Source organism: Hemitrygon akajei, chromosome 11 (assembly GCF_048418815.1).
Source record: "Hemitrygon akajei chromosome 11, sHemAka1.3, whole genome shotgun sequence".
Taxonomy (NCBI): Eukaryota; Metazoa; Chordata; class Chondrichthyes; order Myliobatiformes; family Dasyatidae; genus Hemitrygon; species Hemitrygon akajei.
The window spans coordinates 63,394,663-63,415,903 of record NC_133134.1 but is presented as its reverse complement, the minus strand read 5'-3'; the positions used below and the strand labels follow the sequence as shown (position 1 = coordinate 63,415,903).

The 21,241-nt window shown below is 45.6% G+C and overlaps 2 protein-coding genes across 3 annotated transcripts in view; both read left to right on the top strand.

Moving 5' to 3' along the window:
- The window catches only part of LOC140736342 (uncharacterized), a 32,681-nt gene extending 22,902 nt beyond the window's left edge, over positions 1-9,779 (top strand). Inside the window, exon 3 of the mRNA XM_073062337.1 lies at positions 9,363-9,779. Within this exon, the coding sequence (XP_072918438.1) occupies positions 9,363-9,779 (417 nt within the window). The remainder of the gene's footprint in view (positions 1-9,362) is intronic.
- A 2,944-nt stretch (positions 9,780-12,723) lies between these two features.
- LOC140735658 (MICAL-like protein 2) overlaps positions 12,724-21,241 on the top strand; it is a 118,177-nt gene continuing 109,659 nt past the window's right edge. The window contains exon 1 of one of the 2 annotated variants that reach the window (XM_073060969.1): positions 12,724-13,027. In XM_073060969.1, coding sequence (XP_072917070.1) covers positions 12,885-13,027 — 143 coding nt within the window. In that variant the 5' untranslated portion in view covers positions 12,724-12,884. The remainder of the gene's footprint in view (positions 13,028-21,241) is intronic. The other variant, XM_073060970.1, reaches the window with a different exon arrangement.

Genomic DNA, 21,241 nt, shown 5'->3' with positions numbered 1-21,241 from the left:
CTTACTATGCCAAGGAAACTGTGGATCTCTGATATATTCATGGCTTCTTCCATGTTCTGAACTCCTGCCGGTTTGTCTGAATCTGGTTGCATCCCTCCAAATTTGCAGATCTGCATTTCTTTTTGTTCAAAGGTCCAATTTAATGTCAGAGAAATGTATGCAATGTACATTCTGAAATGCTTTCGCAAACATCCACAAAAATAGAGAGGAGGTTTGAACCCCAAAGACTGAACAACAGTTAAACTTGAGAACCAAAGTCTCCCACAGCTTTCCCTCCCGCGCGTAAGCGGCAGCGAGCAACGACCCCCTTTCCCCCGCCAGCAAAAAAAAGCAAGCATCACACTCCAACATCAGCAAAGTGACAGCAAAGACACAGACTTGCAGTTACCCCAAAGACTTGGCGTTTCACACCAGCATTCGACATACCACAGATTCTCTCTCTCCCTAATAAACGAAAAAGGTGTTTCCATTTTCCCAGCGAGTGGGGAGACATAACAAACAACTCACTGGCTTATGATGTTAAAAGTCCGTTACATTGAATTTTTCGAGCTCTGTGCCTGAAGATTGCAAAGATCCCAGGTCTTTGGGCCCACAGCAGATATCCCGACTCCCCCCTATGACACACAGGTCTCTGGCCATAACACCAACCCTCGATCCGCTCATTTCCAGAGCTCCGAGATCTTAGGCTTCCAAATACGAGCCAGACTTTCAGGTATGCCGAACAACAGCCTGTCCTAAAACCCCGGGATCCGGTCCCATTTCTACAAAGAACCGAAGTCAGTGTGTAACTCCAGGTCAGGGTCTTCAAAAGAACCTTGGAAAGGAAAAATAAAGATATTAAAGATGGAAATAGAGCTGTTTCCGAAGATGCAAGCAAAGGAGTTGCCGTTTAGTGCCATCTTAACTCTGCCTCCAACTCCAGGTTCAGGGTGATTCCTTCCTGTTTCAGTTTCTCCAAGGCACCTTCCCTCTTTGACGTGTTCCTCACTTGAACCTCCAGAGATGAATATATTGTTCAGTCTACTCCTTCCAGTCCCTCTAAAATTTGGTTCATCGTCTTCTGAAACAATTCAGAGATACCAAAAGGGAGTAATTGAAGGCATAGCGTTGATATGGTGTGATAAAGATTGTGAGCTTCTGTGACTCAGGAGCTAAACAGATCTGCTGGAACCTTGAGTTTGCATCTATTTTGGTGAAGGACTTTGCTCCACCCAGCATACTAAGTGTGTGATCAACAGACGGCAGAATAAACTTATCGCACCCAGTGCATTATTCAATTTTGTTTGATCAACACAGATCCTCACCGTACCATCTGGCTCGGGAACAGGAATAATGACAGCACACTAGTCAGTAGGTCCATTCACTCGAGTTATGAGGTCAAGTGCCTCTGTTGTCTCAAGTTCACCTTTGACCCCTTTGTTCATCAATGGGACTGGTATACATCTCACTGTGGGCAGAGAGTAGGGCATCACTCCTGGCCTCAGTTGAATAAGGTACTCTGCTTTCAGTATCCCCAGGCCTGTGAACAACTCCGGGTACTTCTCCTGCCACTGAACATTGTTTAGTGAATCCAACCTTGCGATGAGGTTCAGTTTCGCAATGGTCTGCCGTCCCAGTAGTGACGAGAAGAGATTCTGAATAACATAGAGTTCCTCTTTTAACTGTTTCTTATTTTTACAGATGGAATTAGTAAACATTCCTTTCATACTGGGCTTGTGTTTCACTGGCCCCGTGAGCATTCTCTTTGTTGGATTTAGCGTAACGCCTGATTCCTTTGCCAGTTTTGTAACAGACATTCATGGATGGCTGTGACATCTGCCCCAGTGTCCATCTTGAATGTCACTGCCTCATTTTGCAACTGAACTGTAGTGCTCCAGTCTTGTCTATTTGCAACTAGAGCCCCAAGGAAACTCTCTCTTTGAATCATGGTCTTCTTTGACCTCCTGAAGAACTGTTTTCAAAGGTTCAAAGGTCCAATTTAATGTCAGAGAAATTTATACAATATACATCCTGAAATGCTTTATCTTTGCAACCATCCACGAAAACAGAGGAGTGCCCCAAAGAATGAATGACAGTTAAATGTTAGAACCCCAAATTCCCCCCTCAGCTCCCCTCTCTCCCGTGCATAAGTGGCAGCAAGCAACAATCCCCCCACCAGCAAAAAAAAGCATCGGTACCCATCACTGAACACTCAGGCATGAGCAAAGCAACAGCAAAGACACAGACTTGCATTTACTCCAAAGACTTCTTGTTTCATCCGGTTTATGAAATATCACAGATTCTCTCTCTCCCTAATAAGCAAGAAAGAGGTGTCTCCGTTTTCCCAGTGAACAGGGAGACATAACAAACAACTCACTGGTTTACGATGTTAAAAGTCCATTACATCACTTTTCGAGCTCTGTGCCAGAAGATCTCAAAGATCTTGGGTCTCCGAGTCCACAGCAGATATCCCAACTCCCCTGACGACACACGGGTCTTCTGCCGTGACACCGACCCTCGATCCGCCCATCTCCTCAGCCCTGAGATCCTAGGCTTCCGAATCTGAGATGGACTCTTAGGCTGAGCCGTTGGGCGTGCTGAACAACAACGGTCGGTTATGAAACCCCGAGAGCGGGTTTCTGAAGAAGCAATCACCGTTTATCGCCATCATTACTCCGCTCCACCTCTTTGCTTTTGAGCGACACTGGCTTTTATAATGGCCAACTCTATTCCAGGGTGGCATTTCACTTCTTTTGCTGGTCAGAGCTCTTTGATATGGAATTGAGACTTGCTGCCTCTCCTGAAGTTGGCCATTTTACCCACTCTTAGTTTTGCTTATCTGTTTTGTTTGAGCTCAGCTCTAGCTGTCACCTCTTTCTGTAGTCTTTCTGACTGCACCTCGTTTGTACACTTCTTTTTGTACAGTTTCTAGCTTTACGTCAGCGTCGGTTCATGCGTGAGTTCTGCCTGTTGCTGATGAACATTCTCACTCTGCCTGACCATAGTAATGGCTTCTTCTAGTGTGAGATTTACCTACACTTGAAGTTTTGCTGACAATTTGGTGTCTAGTAGCCTGGCCACAATCCAGTTTCTAATGAGCTCATTGCTCAGATTTCCATATGCACAGTAGTCTGACTTTCGCTTTCCTTTGAAATATTCTTTGACTTTGTCCACAGTGTTTAGTATTCCTTTTCCTGAGCATCTGTCAGTCCTAATCCACCCATGATGTCATTTGCTTTGTCACCCATGCAATATATCAGTGTGCTTACTTGATGCTCCTCTGAAGCTGAGTGAGATAGCTTAAATCTCTCAAAGTGTCTGAGCCATCTCTAAAGTACCCTGGTTTAGAGAAGTCAAATGTCTTGGGGGGCATTATTAGATAAGTAGATGTAGGTTCTGCAGGTATTTGCTCCATTTTCCTGTTTGTTTATTTATTGTTTTATTTATTTAGACTACAAAAGTCTTCTTTTCTCTCCCTGAGAGTTTGACTGACTTCTCTGTGTCTCGGTGCACTTCCCCAGGATAGTGGCCCACAGATTATTACAGTACATCCACTTTTGGCTGTAGCTTGAAGGTGTTGCCTAGTTATCCTGGCCTTTCCCAGCTCATGTCTCAAGGTTAGCAAACTGGCGTAGACAGTTTAGGTTGAAGTCTTTGGATATTTGTCATAGATATATGCCAACAAGGACATTCTTACTGAAAATTGTCTTGTTGGGGATCCCACTTGGTTTGTAGCATCAATTCATTGATGATCAACCACTTCCGACACCATGTTGTGTTTGTTACTGAAGGATGATGCAGACCACACCAGGACAGCAGCATGCAGGATACTCGACTGAACTTCATTGATATCTTTGCTTGCACAGTATGTGAACTCCTCCCATATGGGAGTGGCTAACTGAGTGGCACAGGAATAACACTATTAACTACCACCACAGGTAGACAACACTTGCATTTTAGAAATTGAGTACTCTCTTGTAATCTTCAACAAATGTGTCCGAAGGAACTTGGAATCAGTGTGTGGTCATAAATGTCACCTGTGTACTGCAGCTGGACTGTTGAGAGGCTGATTTTGGCCCTGTAGTGAAGGCAGTAGCTGTTGAACTGATTCCCACTGTCCTGTGGAGGTTTGTTGGAGATGAGGTGTAGCACTGCAGTAAGAAAAATTGAGATAAACATTGGGGCAATGATGTAACCTCAGGTGGTATCTGCCTATACTGTGATTGTCTCTTGTGTATAATATCCAGGCAACAGACAGTGATCTCTAGATACTTGGTCTGAGATTCCAACAATATTCACCATGTAACACACACAAAATGCTGGTGGAACTCAGCAGGCCAGGCAGCATCTACGTAAAGAGTACAGTCAATGTTTCGGGCCAAAATGTGTGTGTTGCTTGGATTTCCAGCATCTGCATACCTTCTCTTGTTTATGATTGAATATTCACTAAGATTTCCTGTTCCTGGCTACGTTTCCTGCTTTAATTTCTTTTGAGCCTGATTCTAAATAACTCTCCATGGATGATGCCTGACCTGCTAAGTACTTCCCAAGTTCTCAATTTTTTCTTGCCCGTCTCTCCTTTTTCTAATTGCAGTGGATCCTGCAGTTTAACTTCATATTTCATTCCTCATATTCTCTTTCTCTCCTGTTCACAATTTATTTGTTATCCTTTGCAAATTTAAAAACCCTCCCAATGTCCTGGTTTTAGAAACATTGGCTCTTTGAATCTAGTATTAAATACTTCTAATTAAGTATGGATGTAACATCTCCTCTGTGAAATCGTTATCTCTCAAGGGAATGTTGAGAATAATGAATCATTTCTTTCAGTTAACCTATTAATTTCCTCAGAATTGAAAGTTTCAATTTGAATCCAGCTTCAAAGTTTGCCACATCGCTTCCAAATTTGCAAATGTGAAATGTTCCCATTTAGTAATGAGTTTTCTGCAAATTATCCTTTGCTACAACATTCCTAATTCACCTTTCATTGTTACACAAAACTTCTTGTCCAATTTTGTTCCTCAGCAAATTGTTCTAAATTGGAGTTCCTCATGATTATTACACAATACACATTAAATATTGTCCAATTTATTGATTTATTTTGTGCCCAATACTCCTTCACTATTATAGTGGCCGTAAGCCACACCCAGTAGTAATTTTTTTGATTACCCCCCCCCCCCCCCCCCCATCCCATCTCTCATCCGTGCCGGGTCTTTACCATTCCCTCCGACCTTCAACTCTCTGAGGCAGAGCACTCTGTCCTCAGTAAGGGCCTCACCTTTGTCCCCCTTCGCCCACACCTCAGTGAGTTCTGCGTACGCCATGACGCTGAACTCTTCTTCCGCCGGCTCCGTCTCCGAGCTTACTTCTTTGGCAAGGACTCTCCTACCCCCACCGATGACCTCTTCTCCCATCTTCAACCCTCCTCCTCTTCATGGACACCCCACTCTGGTCTTCTGCCTGCTCTGGATCTCTTTATTGCTAACTGCCAAAGGGACATCAACCGTCTCAACTTCAGCACACCTTGTTCCAATTCCAATCTAACTCCTTCTGAATGCTCTGCTCTCCGCTCCCTCTGCACCAATCCCAACCTCACTATAAAACCCGCTGATAAGGGCGGAGCTGTTGTAGTCTGGCGTACTGACCTATACCTGGCCGAGGCACAGTGACAACTCACTGATACCTTCTCTTATTTACCCCTTGATCATGACCCCACTAAGGAGCACCAGGCCATCATCTCCCACACCATCATCAACCTTATCAGCTCTGGGGATCTCCCATCCACTGCCACCAACCTCATAGTTTCCACAACCCGCACTTCCCGTTTCTACCTCCTACCCAAGATCCACAAACCTGCCTGTCCAGGCAGACCCATTGTCTCAGCTTGCTCCTGCCTCACCAAACTAATTTCTGCATACCTTGACACTGTCTTATCCCCCCTTGATCAATCCCTTCCCATCTATGTTCATGATACTTCTCATGCTTTGAATTTTTTCAATGACTTTAGGTTCCCTGGCCCCCACCACCTTATTTTCACTATGGACGTCCAGTCCTTATATACCTCCATCCCCCACCAGGAAGGTCTCAAAGCTCTCCACTTCTTTTTGGATTCCAGACCTAACCAATTCCCCTCTACCACCACTCTCCTCCATCTAGCAGAATTAGTTCTTATTCTCAATAATTTCTCCTTTGACTCCTCCCACTTCCTCCAAACCAAGGGTGTAGCCATGGGTACCCGTATGGGTCCCAGTTATGCCTGCCTTTTTGTTGGCTTTGTGGAACAGTCCATGTTCCAAGCCTATATGGGTATCCATCCCCCACTTTTCCTTCGCTACATCGACGACTGCATTGGCGCTGCCTCCTGCACGCATGCTGAGCTCGTCGACTTGATTAACTTTGCCTCCAACTTTCACCCTGCCCTCAAATTTACCTAGTCCATTTCCGATACCTCCCTCCCCTTTCTTGATCTTTCTGTCTCCATCTCTGGAGATGACTTATCTACTGATATCTACTATAAGCCTACAGACTCTCACAGCTACCTGGACTATTCCTCTTCCCACCCTGTCTCTTACAAAAATGCTATCCCCTTCTCACAATTCCTCCGTCTCCACCGCATCTGCTCTCAGGGTGAGGCTTTTCATTCCAGGACAAAGGAGATGTCTTCCTTTTTTAAACAAAGGGGCTTCCCTTCTTCCACCATCAACTCTACTCTCAAACGCATCTCTCCCATTTCCCGCACATCTGCTCTCACCCCATCCTCCCGCCACCCAACTCAGGATAGGGTTCCCCTTGTCCTCACCTACCACCCCACCAGCCTCCGGGTCCAACATATAATTCTCCGTAACTTCCGCCACCTCCAACGGGATCCCACTACCAAGCACATCTTTCCCTCCCCCCCTCTTTCTGCTTTCCGCAGAGATCGCTCCCTATGTGACTTCCTTGTCTATTCATCCCCCTCATCCCTTCCCACCCATCTCCCTCCTGGCACTTATGCTTGTAAATGGAACAAGTGCTACACCTGCCCTTACACATCCTCCCTCACCACCATTCAGGGCCCCAGACAGTCCTTCCAGGTGAGGCGACACTTCACCTGTGAGTTGGCTGGTGTGGTATACTGCGTCCGGTGCTCCCGGTGTGGCCTTTTATATATTGGTGAGACCCGACGCAGACTGGGAGACCGTTTCGCTGAACACCTACGCTCGGTCCGCCAGAAAAAGCAGGATCTCCCAGTGGCCACACATTTTAATTCCACGTCCCATTCCCATTCTGATATGTCTATCCATGGCCTCCTCTACTGTCAAGATGAAGCCACCCTCAGGTTGGAGGAACAACACCTGATATTCCGGCTGGGTAGCCTCCAACCTGATGGCATGAACATTGATCTCCCTAACTTCCGTTAATGCCCCTCCTCCCCTTCTTACCCCATCCCTGATTTATTTATTTCCCCCCACTCCTTTTTTTCTCTCTCTCTCTTTGCCCATCAATCTGCCTGTTCTCCATCTCCCTCTGGTGCTCCCCTCCCCCTTTCTTTCTTCCTAGGCCTCCCATCCCATGATCCTTTCCCTTCTCCAGCTCTGTATCCCTTTTGCCAATCACCTTTCCAGCTCTTAGCTTCATCCCACCCCCTCTGGTCTTCTCCTATCATTTCGCATTTTCCCCTCCCCCTCCTACTTCCAAATCTCTTACTATCTTTCCTTTCAGTTAGTCCTGATGAAGGCTCTCAGCCCGAAACATCAACAGTGCTTCTCCCTATAGATGCTGCCTGGCCTGCTGTGTTACACCAGCATTTTGTGTGTGTTGCTTGAATTTCCAACATCTGCAGATTTCCTCGTATTTGAGTAATTTTTTGTATTCTGTGTGGAACGAGCTTCCAGTAGAAGTGTTAGAGGCAGGTTTGTTATTGGCATTTAAAGTAAAATTGGATAGGTATATAGACAGGAAAGGAATGGAGGGTTATGGGCTGAGTGTGGGTCAGTGGGACTAGGTGAGTGTTAGCGTCGGCACGGACTAGAAGGGCTGAGATGGCCTGTCTCCGTGCAGTAATTGTTATATGGTTATAATTTGTAGACTTGCTGCTCCTACTAATTTCTCACTGTACCTGTGTACTTGTACAAAAACTCATCTTTGACTTTAATCACTTTGATTTGAGCCCTAATTCCAAGAAAAGATCCTTTCTCCTTGCTGCTTTATCACATTGTTTATAAAGCACTTCCTGGGTCACAACATTTCTGGTCACCACACTTCAGAAAGGATGTGAAAGACCTGGAGAAGGAACAGAACGGATCTATGAGGATGGTTTCAGGGGATGAGGGATTTCAGCTGGATGGTTAGATGAGATGCTGAGGTTATTCTTGGAGCAAAGAAGTCTGTGGAGAGATGTGGACAAGATGTGAGTGATTTAGACAAGATAAAAATTGTAGGGCTAATCCCATTAGTGAACGGTTCAAGGACTGGAGGTGCAAACTCAAAGTAATGGGTTGAAGTTACAGGGTGGGTTAGGCAATAAGGATAAATGACTGTAGAAAGTAGCAAGCATCTGGAACTACTTAGCTGCTGAGAGGGGCAGAGGTGGGTAATAAGCCATTCAGGCCTTGAGAGGAGAATTAGATAGACACTTCAGCAGAAGTAATTTGCTGGACTAGAGGGGAATGTGACTGATTAAAAGTCAAGTGTTTGGAACATTTGATCAGACTAGAAATAATGCTTCAGTAATGGTTCCAGATCAATCCTTCTTTCTAGGTGGCAATTGATTTCATTCATCATCCCGACTTCGCTCCTTTCTCTGATAGGGGCAACACAACACAGCAACCATATGGAAAGCAGAAGGTGATCTAAATAGACCAGTGGTCCTTTACTGACTCTACACCATATCATAAGGCTAATTCACTAGTTGACCACTGTAAGTTGCCCTAATGTGTAGGTGGGTGTTTGAATGTGGGGAATTGATGGGACTATGGGGAGAAAATAAATTAGAAGAAGATAGTGATGGCCAGGATTGTTGTGAGAGCTGAAATAACTCAATGGGACAAATAGCCTCTGCCTTCTCAGGAAGAACTAAAAAAAATCAGAACTCTTGTAACAGCAGAGAAAGAGGAAGAAAAAGTCATATCTGTGGAGAGAGGGAGAAAGGGTGGTGATGATTCTTATTTTAATAATGTTGGTTCAGGAATAAATACTGGGCTGGACACAGCAGAGAACTCCCCTGTTCCTCTTTAAAGTAGAGAGTTGCTATTTTATGTCCACTTGACCAGGCAGTTAGACTTAGTTTAACACCCCCTCTTGCAGCTCATTGCCTCTGACAGCGCAGTATTCTATGGGAAACTTAGGGCAGTTAAGTACAATGTAATGAGATTATTCCACAATTAACTGAGGGATTTATTCTGCAGGTTTGGTTCCAGAACCGCAGGGCTAAGATGAGGAGGCAGTTAAAGCTGCAGGGCAGATCCTCGGAGAAGAGCAGAGCCCAAGAGGCAAGCAACAGTGCGGAGGAGGAGAAATGCCGCCGTCTGAATATCGATGTGGTCACTGACAAGATGGAGAAAGCCACTCCCCCCTGGCCTGAATCCCAGGTACACCGAAGAGAACACCTAATTGCACCCCCGTTCCAGACAGCGGTCCAGGGCATCAGAGACCGTTCCAGGCCAAGCTCCAATCCAAAGGAGATTCGCAGCTGCAGCATTTCCACACTCCGAGCAAAGGCGAGGAAACATGAGGCCGAGATACACAGTGGGGCCGCCCAACTGCTTCCTGTCTCTGCGGGGACTCAAGAGACAATTGATGAGGTCAACAATAGTGATTTGTAACTGAGTCGCCAGACCGCAAGACATCCAGCTCTGGTGTCAGAGACTGGTCGCACCGTGCACCATTCTCAGAGGGTCTTGCAACAGAGACTGTGCAATGGATGGACATACAGTGTTGAGTACACAGAGAGAGAGACTGCACAAAATGTCCAACACAACCAGAGAATGTGCATGGAGGCCCTGTAACACAAAGAGACTATATTATAGAAAGGGATTGTGTAACATCCAGACCAAATATTAGCTCACTAGGAGATTGCAGAAAACTAGGGAGAGCATGAGCAATGGTAAGCCACACCTACACAACGTAGATGAGGGTCTGGATTTCACCAGGGCTGAGAGAGGATGACATGTTTAATTCTTTGCCAGGACATTGCTTGAGGTTTAATTGAACAACGTCACAACAACTCCTGCGGATAGCAGAAGTGGCTTTAGCAGATACGCTCTTCGAGAAGTGACTCTATGCGTCGGATACAGAACTGTGCATGTGTTATGACAAATACTAATTGTGTGGAGGGTATCCAACATGTTATACATAAACGTAGAACTGTGTGGCATTAGACTAAAAGAGACTGTGGTGATGTACTAAATAGAGGAGCCCATTTAATGCATGCGCCAGTCAATCTCAAACTCGCAGTAGATTAATTCATTCTGAGGGAACAGCACCATCTAATGGATCCCATGCACTGGCTCCAGGGTCACCTGGTTAACAATTCCTTTAATAATTTTAAAATACCTTCAATTGCCAAGAAACAGAATGTGGCCATTCGGCACCACAGGGCTGTTCTAACTCCATGACTCATCCGTTTCCTTGCCTTAATGTCACTTACAACTTTGTTAACCTTGGTTTTGAAGTTCCCAAAGGACCTACACTGGAATCCAAAGACTTTTGAAGCACAGAGTTGGTGGTTTCTTGTATTACAAAGTATGTTTGCAGTTTGCTCTTGAAGGGTGTAGGTTTAATTTTAATAGTTGTGGTATCTTTGGTATTCCTCCCCAAACTGATATTTAACCTAACAATAGCGATCTAGTGTTCTGAAACACTCTACAAATCAGGATGCATCTGAGGAGACAGAACAGAATTAAAGGTCACAAACACATAATGTTGACTGTTTCTCTTTCACAATTGTTGCCTGACTTACTGAGTTTTTTCCTCCAAAATTCTCTGTTTTTTGTTTTAATTTCATGGCATTTACAGTTTAAAAGAAAATCACTTAATGCTCCATTCAATAACCTTACATCTGTGATGAGAGTTCATCCGATGAAAGGGTTGTTAATATGAACTGCTCTTCTCGCTGTTCCCTACTTTGAATTTTCATACTTCCAGTTTTCTCAGTGACAAGTTAAACATTGTGACCAGTTTACTTTAAACTTGCAAGCTATTCTTGTAATTAATTAGATTGTAATCCAATCTTTAATTGGTGATATTACCACAAGTTTGGAACAGAAAGTTGCATAATTCAGCTCAGGTTGCTTGACACTATTGATTCTACAAAGTGAAACAAATCAATATTGAAACATCTGGAAGTAATTTCTCTTCTTAATTATGTAAAACTGGACCACAGTGTACAATACCATGGTAAATGCTATCAGGGTGAGTAGTCCTAGAGCACATATTTGTGCACAAGGTCCTTCAATAAGGTGCTGAGAGAGTGCTACACCATCAGGTGCCATCCTTCAATTTGTGTGTAAACCTATATTCATCAGGGAGTTCTTTAAGCAATCTCTGGGCACTCTTGAGAAGGAAATTAGCAGTTCATCATCTCACTGGACCTCCCTCTGTGTAATTGAGACTTGCAGTTCCTCTGTTATAAAAGTGACTATGTTTCAAAAGGACTTCACTGGCTGAAAGACACTTTGCAACATCCTGAGACCATGAAAGGTGTGATATGTGCAAGTCCTTATTTAATAACTTCCACTGACAGAACAACTAAGCTGCAAAATTCTCAAAATGGAAAATACTCATTTGAGGTGGAAACCATTAATGGAAAAGAAAGATACAAGTCTTTCACTGTCCAAGGGCAGGGAAGTACGGTCGGTTCAGCATTACGCAGCAAGCTAATGACCCAGTCCAACAAAATGGCCGACACATATACCTCAACCACAAGCTGATCCCTTCTCCCACTTCTTGAATCTGAAGGTGCTGAGGGGTTGATGAGGCACGATTGAGGTTGGAGAGAAGAGTGCAGGAGGAGGCAGTGATAGGTGGGTGGCGAGTGTGAAGGGCAAGGAGGAAGGATGTTATGGTAAGTGAGACTAGTAGTGGGAGATAAACAGAATAGTGTATAGAGAGTCAGGAAGGGAAATGGGGGGAGGGTTGGTATGAGAGGATAGTGGAAAGTGTAGGTGCAGAGGGAGATGGGAGAGAAGGGGAGTGGAGATACAGGTTGGTAGGGAGAGGAAGGATTGATAACTGGTTGCCATCACTAGCTGTCCATCTCAAACATGGGAAGGACTAACATGATGATGGAAGTGTAAAAGGTGCTTTGCAACATGGGCGCAATGGGCCGAATGGCCCGTTTCCTTGCTGTGTTACTTTATGATCAAATGTAGGAAGGGCTTTAGTTATAACAGTGAAGGGGCAGATCTTCCCTCAGCATGGGAGGGCTAAGATTATTTAATTGCGAGAGTGTCCATTTCCTTGGAGTAGGAGGACCTATCCCGGGATAGGCGGAGTCAAATAGCGTGGGAGAGACTATCAGCCAGAGTGGGAGGGGCTGTCGTTATATCAGGGTGACTTGGGCTAATTTTTATGGGCGGCAGTGTTGATCTTATCCCGAATGTGGGGAATTCCTGGTGTGTGTGTTTTGGGTCTGAGCGGAGTTGCTGTGTGTGGTCCTGTGTATCAGGCAGCCTGTGGGGATGTGGCCAGACCCGCTCTGTCCCTTTCACCCCCTCTCCACGGTTGTACCCTGCTGTCTGCCGCTGACACCTTCTCCGAGCGTTTGTTCCGGTACAGCCGGCTCGGCGTTGTCTTTTCCCTGCCAGTCGCAGTCTCCAAGTTCTTCCGTGCCTCCCTCCTTCTCGCCTGTCTCCTCCCACTTTCTCTTACTCACTCGCGTTCCCTCTCACTCCGGCAGCTCCCGGATCTCGGTGCTCGCTCGTTTCCACATGGCTGCGATTAAAGCCTTGCAGCAGTGGTGTAAGAAACAGTGCGAGGGATATCGCGATGTGGAGATCACTAACATGACGACCTCTTGGCGGGATGGGCTGGCTTTTTGTGCCATCCTACACCACTTCAGACCCGAGCTCATGTGAGTCAGTCACAAACACCGGTCTTTATCCCGGATCTGGAGAGAAAAAACTAAGAATGTGTTTCTGTGTTGGACGGATGAGAGAGCGAGTCGCGGCTTGTTCGGCAGTGAATCCGGGGCCGGGCTGATTGTAGACCGAGTCAGTTCCCGGTTTGTGTGTCAGTTCTGTGTGTGTGCGTGAGAGAGAGAGAGAGAGAGACCGGCGTTTTCTTGCTCAACGCCGCAACTTGTAGGTAATGGGATCAAGTCGGAACGGCAATTCTCTACAAGTGAAGAGAAGTGTGCGTGTTGGCTACTGTAATCGAGTTTGATTTGTGACTGGCGCTGCCCGGTCCACAGATGTTTCTGATATATTTTTGTTTTAAAGGATTATATTTAGCGCCAGTTGTGTGGCTAATGACGAACAGCTGCACAGATTTTCCCGCGAGGTTCGGCTGCCGAAGTTTCCGAAATTGCCTAATGGCTGTAAATCAGCATTTAAAAAGGCTACATTCCGTCGTCTGAATTAATCCAATCGGCCCACCCCCACAACACCTCCCAAATGTGAAGTTTCACCCCGTGAGATCAGTAGCCAGGTGGAGTGAGCGTTCCCCGGACAGTTCTGGAAAGTGTCGGATCTCACACCCAGTCATGGAAACGCTGTGGGGGTCAAGGTCGGGATATGTGCACAAAGTATGTGCCCATAGCTGGGGTCCTGGCATCTGTGATGGAGTCTGGGGTTAAGATTTGGGTTGTTTGGAAAGGGGCTTACGCTTTGTCCCACTGTTGAAACTATCTAAGGCTGAAATCGGGGGGCAATGGCGCTTGGGATTGGTCACTGGAAGGGAGGAATATTCCCAGCTTCGTACAGAGTTGAAAACCAGAATTTCGAGTCTCGCTCCACTGGCCTGCAGAGGGGGTGTTGCACTGTTGGAAGTGCCCTCTTTCAGATGAAGCATGTGTGTGAGCGCTACTATTGAAAAGTAGAATAATGAGTTATTTCTGATGTCCAAGCCAATGTTATTTCTTGCCCAGTGTTATTACAACGGACATCTGGTTGTTATCAGCCTGGTTTTCCATGGAACTCACTTGGCATAAATTAGCTATCATAGTCTTAAAAAGAGATAGAAGGAACCTCAGATGCTGGAATCTGGAGCAAGAAAGCGCATGAGCTTAGAGCGTGGATTAGTACTTGGTGATATGATGTGGTGGCCATTACAGAGACTTGGATGGCTCAGGGACAGGATTGGTTACTTCAAGTGACAGTTTTAGATGTTTATGAAAGGACAGGGAGGGAGGCAAAAGAGGTGGGGGCGTGACACTGTTGATCAGAGATAGTGTCATGGTTGCAGAAAAGGTGGACGCCATGGAGGGATTGTATACAGATTCTCTGTGGGTGGAGGTTAGGAAAAGGAAGGGATCAATAACTACTGGGTGATTTTTATAGTCCGCCCAATAGTAACAGGGATATCGAGGAGCAGATAGGGAAACAGATCCTGGAAAGGTGTAATAATAACAGTTGTCTCGATGGGAGATTTTCCCAAATATCAATTGGCATCTCCTTAAAGCAAGGGGTTTAGATGGGATGGAGTTTGTTAGGTGTATTCAGGAAGGTTTCTTGACACAATATGTAGATAAGCCTACAAGAGGAAAGACTGTACTTGATTTGGTATTGGGAAATGAACCTGGTGTCAGATCTCTCAGTGGGAGAGCATTTTGGAGATGGTGATCATAATTCTATCTCCTTTACAATAGCATTGGAGAGAGATAGGAACAGACAAATTAGAAAAGCGTTTAATTGGAGTAAGGGGAATTATGAGGCTATCAGGCAGGAAATTGGAAGCTTAAATTGAGAACAGATGTTCTCAGGGAAACATAATGGAAGAAGTGTGGAAAATGTTCAGGGGATATTTGTGTAGGGTTCTGCATAGGTATGTTCCAATGAGACAGGGAAGCTATGGTAGGGTACAGGAACCGTGGTGTACAAAGGCTGTAAAAAATCTAGTCAAGAAGAAAAGAAAAGCTTACAAAAGGTTCAAAGAGTTAGGTAATGTTAGGGATCTAGAAGATTATAAGGTGACTAGGAAGGAGCTTAAGAAGGAAATTAGGAGAGCCAGAAGGGGCCATGAGAAGGCCTTGGTTGGCAGGATTAAGGAAAACCCCAAGGCATTCTACAAGTATGTGAAGAGCAAGAGGATAAGATGTGAAAGAATAGGACCTATCAAGTGTGATAGTGGGAAAGTGTGTATGGAACACGAGGAAATAGCAAGGGTACTTAATGAATACTTCAGTATTTACTATGGAAAAGGATCTTGGTGATTGTGATGACTTGCAGCAGACTGAAAAGCTTGAGCATATAGATATTAAGAAAGAGGATGTGCTGGAGCTTTTGGAAAGCATCAAGTTGGACAAGTCACCAGGACTGGATGAGATGTACCCCAGGCTACTGTGGGAGGTGAGGGAGGAGATTGCTGAGCCTCTGGCGATGATCTTTGAATCATCAATGGGGATGGAAGAGTTTCCGGAGGATTGGAGGGTTGCGGATGTGGTTCCTTTATTCAAGAATGTGAGCAGAGATAGCCCAGGAAATTATAGACCAGTGAGTCTTACCTCCGTGGTTGGTAAGTTGATGGAGAAGATCCTGAGAGGCAGGATTTATAAACATTTGGAGAGGTATAATATGATTAGGAATAGCCAGCATGGCTTTGTCAAGGGCAGATTGTGCCTTACGAGCCTGATTGAATTTTTTGAGGATGTAACTAAACACATTGATGAAGGAAGAGCAGTAGATGCAGTGTATATGGATTTCAGCAAGGCATTTGATAAGGTACCCCATGCAAGCCTTATTGAGAAAGTAAGGACGTATGGGATCCAAGGGGACATTACTTTGTGGATCCAGAACTGGCTTGCCCACAGAAGGCAAAGAGTGGTTGCAGACGGGTCATATTCTGTATGGAGGTTGGTGACCATTGGTGTTCCTCAGGGATCTGTTCTGGGACCCTTACTCTTCGTGATCTTTATAAATAACCTGAATGAGGAAGTGAAAGGATGGGTTAGTAAGTTTGCTGATGACACAAAGGTTGGAGGTGTTGTGGATAGTGTGGAGGACTGTCAGTAGTTACAGTGGGACATTGATAGGATGCAAAACTGGGCTGAGAAGTGGCAGATGGAGTTCAACCCAGATAAGTGTGAGGTGATACATTTTGGTGGGTCAACTATGATGGCAGAATATAGTATTAATGGTAAGACTCTTGGCAGTGTGGAAGATCAGAGGGACCTTGGGGTCCAAGTCCATAGGACACTCAAAGCAGCTGCACAGGTTGACTCTGCGGTTAAGAAGGCATACAGTGTATTGGCCATTAATCGTGGAATTGAATTCAGGAGCCAAGAGGTAATGTTGCAGGTATATAGGACCCTGGTCAGACCCCACGGAGTACTGTGCTCAATTCTGGTCACCTCACTATAGGAAGGATGTGGAAACCATAGAAAGGGTGCAGAGAAGATTTACAAGGATGTTGTCTGGATTGGGGAGCGTGCCTTATGAAAAGAGGTTGAGTGAACTCGGCCTTTTCTCCTTGGAGGGACAGAGGATGAGAGGTGACCTGATAGAGGTGTATAAGATGATGAGAGGCATTGATCGTGTGGATAGTCAGAGGCTTTTTCCCAGAGCTGAAATGGTTGCCACAAGAGGACACAGGTTTAAGGTGCAGGGGAGTAGGTACAGAGGAAATGTCAGGGGTAAGTTTTTTTAGTCAGACAGTGGAGAGTGCATGGAATGGGCTGCCGGCGATGGTGGTGGATATGATGGGGTCTTTTAAGAGACTTTTTAGATAGGTACATGGAACTTAGGAAAATAGAAGGCTATGGGGAAGTCTGGTAATTTCTAGGGTAGGGACATGTTCGGCACAACTTTATGGGCTGAAGGGCCTGTATTGTGCTGTAGGGTTTCTATGTTTCTAACAAAAAAGCCTCTGTTGGAACTCAGCAGGTCAGGCAGCATCTATGGAGGGAAATGAACAGTCAATGTTTCCGATCCAGTCCTTTTACCTGGGATGTAAAAACAGGGGAAATAACCAGTCTAAAGTGAGTAGCGGGGGGATGAAAACAGGCAGGTGATGGATGGATGCAGGTGAGGAGGGATCGACTCATTCTTTACAGTTGGGAAGTACCAATTGACTCAACTAACATGGGATGTCCTTGAAAAGGACAACAGGGGTGTCATGTCTTTACAAGTTGCTTTTTTTAAAAAAAAAAATATGGTTAGCTTTTTCTCCTTGAAGTAGTCATTACAAAAATGCTTTGAGGGAGAATGTGTTACAGGGTCACAGGTAAAGTAGCGGAGTCATGAAGAAGGGTCTCGGCCTGAAACAACGACTGTCTGTTCATTTCCATCGTTGCTGTCTCCTCCAACATTTTGTGTGTGCTGCAGAGGGAGAGACCTGTTGTATCAGTCTTGGGTTTATGACCACATGTTTGTCGTTTTGCTAAAGTGGAGAAGGGATTTTAAAAGATATACTTTATAAAACTAGGCTATATTGATTTGAGGAAAGCTGGCCAGAGTTTGATTTCCTGCTGAACTTTGTAGCTGCTTGGATTCAAAAGAAGAAGAAGGAAAGTATTGTATTTTTGTTCTGCTTGCCTCAGCCTTTACTTTTAAAACTTAAAAACAGAATGCTGGGAATACTCAGCAGGTCAGGCAGCATCTGTGATGAGAGAAACAGTTTTTAAGTTCTTGAAGTGTCCTCAGTGTTCTAGTGCAGTGGTCCCCAATCACCGGGCGATGGACCGGTACCGGGCCACAAAGCATGTGCTACTGGGCTGCGAGGAAACGATATGATTTGGTGATATGAAACCATATGAGTCAGCTGCATCTTTCCTCATTCCCTGTCACACCCACTGTTGAACTTGAACGCACGCGAGGTCATTACCCACGCTAGGTCATCAGTCACCTAAACGCATTGATACCCTCGCGCCAGGGATCACTGGTTGGCCTCAGGTAACCAGCCGCCTCGTGCGACAGGTGAGAAGTGCTGTTGCTACTGGCCTGGAGCACAGACAGATGGGCGGCGCCTCTAAACCTGTTTAGCACACCAAATGTTCATGGGGAACTCTGCTAAAATATTTGCAGACGACCTAATTCGGGCTCAGGGTTTCGTAAGTAGCAGAGCAGCTACCTCGCTGTGATCTACTGAAAGTCATCCCTCGGTCCAGACTTTTGTCGGCCGATAGATTCTACCTACCTACAAGGAGGGCAGGCACACACCCTGTCGCACTCCTTGGTCGGTCGGTCGCTCTCTCTCTCTCGACTGCGACCGCCGCAGCCCCGGCAATATTACTTTGTCCTCTCACCCCACCCACGACCAGCTGCACTTGACCAAGGCGTCTTGCTGCGGGCAGGCGGGAGGCTGGAATTCAGGTCTAGAGGCTGTCTAATGAGGCCCTCAAAACTGCTTCAGCACCTGGAGTCCAAGCACCCTGCACTTAAAGACAAAACTGTTGAGTTTTTTGAGCGGAAAAAACGTGAGCAAGCAGGGCAGAAGCAAGTGCTGAGAGCAACGAAAACTAAATTGTGGAACAGACTGGACATCGTTGTCTCCCATCACCCCTCGATGGGACCATCTTGTTGCAGGGAAACAAGCCCAGGGCTCTCACTGATTCAGCGATACAGTATTGGTGTGTTGCAATGATTTTATGTGTCCATATGAGGAAAATATGCGCTGTGTGTTTAATATTAAATTCATTAGATAAACCCTTTTAGAAACAAAATTGAGTGTATTAGCCATTTATAGTTGACTTATCACCTATATCCACACCCCCCCCACCCCACTCCGGGTCGGCCGGTCCGCAAGAATATTGTCAATATTAAACCGGTCCGTGATGCAAAAAAGTTTGGTGACCCCTGTTCTAGTGTAGGAAGTGCTGCACTCAATTTACAAAAGGCAAAAGTAGTGAAGTTATTATCATCTGATTTATTGATGTTGATTTAGCAGAGTTCAGAAGGAGTTCAAACCCTGGCTTGTTCTCCTCAACCCAGGAGACACTGCTGGAATCTGATACAAAAAAAGGCTGGAGGAACTCAGGGTCAGGCAGCATCTGTGGAGAGAAATGGACATTTGCAGTTTTTGCATTGAGACCCTTCATCTGCACTTGATTCCAGATGAAGCAACTCAATCTGAAACATTGACTGTCCACTTCTCGCGACAGATGTCACCTGACCCACTGAGGTTCTCTAGCAGTTGGTCTTTTTTCAAACTCCTGTGTAAAAGACATTTGTTCAAATACTTTGTTTCAGGATAAATGTTCACCAGGACACCAAGAGTAATCTTATTATCCTTCAGTTCAATGCCTTATCCGAATTATGACATCTTATTTATTTAGTGAGATGCAAAATGGAATAGCCCCTTCTGGCCCTTTGAGCTGTGTTGCCCAGAACCCCCGATTTAACCCTAGCCTAATCATGGGACAATTTATAATGACCAATTAACCTACTGTGTTGGCGCGTGGCCTAGTGGACAAGGCATGGGACTAGTAACCTGAAGGTCACTGGTTCGAGCCTCAGCTGAGGCAGCGTGTTTGTGTCCTTGAGCAAGGCACTTAACAACACATTGCTCTGTGACGACACCGGCAGCCAAGCTGCTTGGGTCCTAGTGTCCTTCCCTTGGACAACATCGGTGGCGTGGAGAGGGGAAGGCTTGCAGCTTGGGCAACTGCCAGTCCCGTGCAACCCTGCCCAGGCCTGCGCCCTGGAAAAACCTTCCATGGTCTCCTTTGGAGGAATCAAAAGCATCCAGATGAAGCCCACGTGGCCTCAAGGAGAAAGTACAAACTCCTTACTGAAAGAGGTGGCAATTGAACCCAGGTTGCTGGTACTGTAAAGCGTTGTGCTACTGTGCAACCTGAGAATGGAACTCTCGACATCTGACTTCTCTGAGAATGAAGCACTCTGTCGGTGCTGGGCTGGAACACCATGCTGGGTACCTGGAATGGGATGGAATCCAAGCCTCCTTCCTCTCAGGCTGTAACTGTCAGCACAGCAAAGGAACAGGAGCTGGTGAGACTGTCCTCTCAAACATCCATCCTCCATTAACTGTGGTTTATTTAAGATGTTGAGCAAGGATAAAGACCATAAGAAGAGCAGGACATCCAATCAGATTAAGGCTGCTGTACAGTATCTGACAGAAACTGAAGTTACGTCAGTTCCAGACCTCAGCCAGTCCTCGAGGGAAATTGAGTTGAACTGAGTTTATTCCGTCCTGCCCTATTGGATCATGTGATTGAGATATGAATGGAAGCCTGGGGGGGGGGGGGGGGAACAAACATGTACAATCCACTGGAGGGAAAAATAAGTAGATTACAACAGTCAGTTATTACAGATAGCACAGAAGACAGTGTCAAAGATACATTGATATCTTTGTGCTCTGACAGGATTCCACGCTCTAAGCATATTTATGCTGTGGTACAGGAGGGCTGTATGCCATGTTTCAGCTTTCATCCACTGCTTTGCTGCCTGTATCCAAAGACATTCACCATTACTCCCTGTCCTTACAGACTAACATTGTTTCTTGATCATTTGACCCACTAAAAGTATCTGCTGGAGGAACCAATCTTGATTCTCCACCCCCCCACCCCCCTGAGCACTAGCAGTGAAGTTTGCACGGTTTGCTTGTTTGGGCATCTGGGGCAGCCTGGTCAGTGTGGCTGGCCTCTTTACCGCTAACCCTTAAGCCTACAGCACCCCTCAACGCAAGTGACCTAAAGTTAAATCAGAAGTCACTTTTCGCAGAGCTATTGAAAAGTGCAGCAAAGAAACGGGCCCTTTTACCCAGAATCTGCACTGAATCTACACCCCATCTACACTGAATCTACACCCCATCTACACTGAATCTACACCCCATCTACACTGAATCTGCACCCCATCTACACTGAATCTACACCCCATCTACACTGAATCTACACCCCATCTACACTGAATCTGCACCCCATCTACACTGAATCTGCACCCCATCTACACTGAATCTGCACCCCATCTACACTGAATCTGCACCCCATCTACACTGAATCTGCACCCCATCTACATCAGGGGTTCCCAACCTGAGATCCAGAGGTTAATGGTAAAGTTCCATGGCACAATACAAGTTTGGGAACTCCTGATTTACACTAATCCCAATAATTTAGTCTCCCTAAATTCCCATCAACTCTCCCCAGATTCTACCACTTACCTACACATTAGTGGAA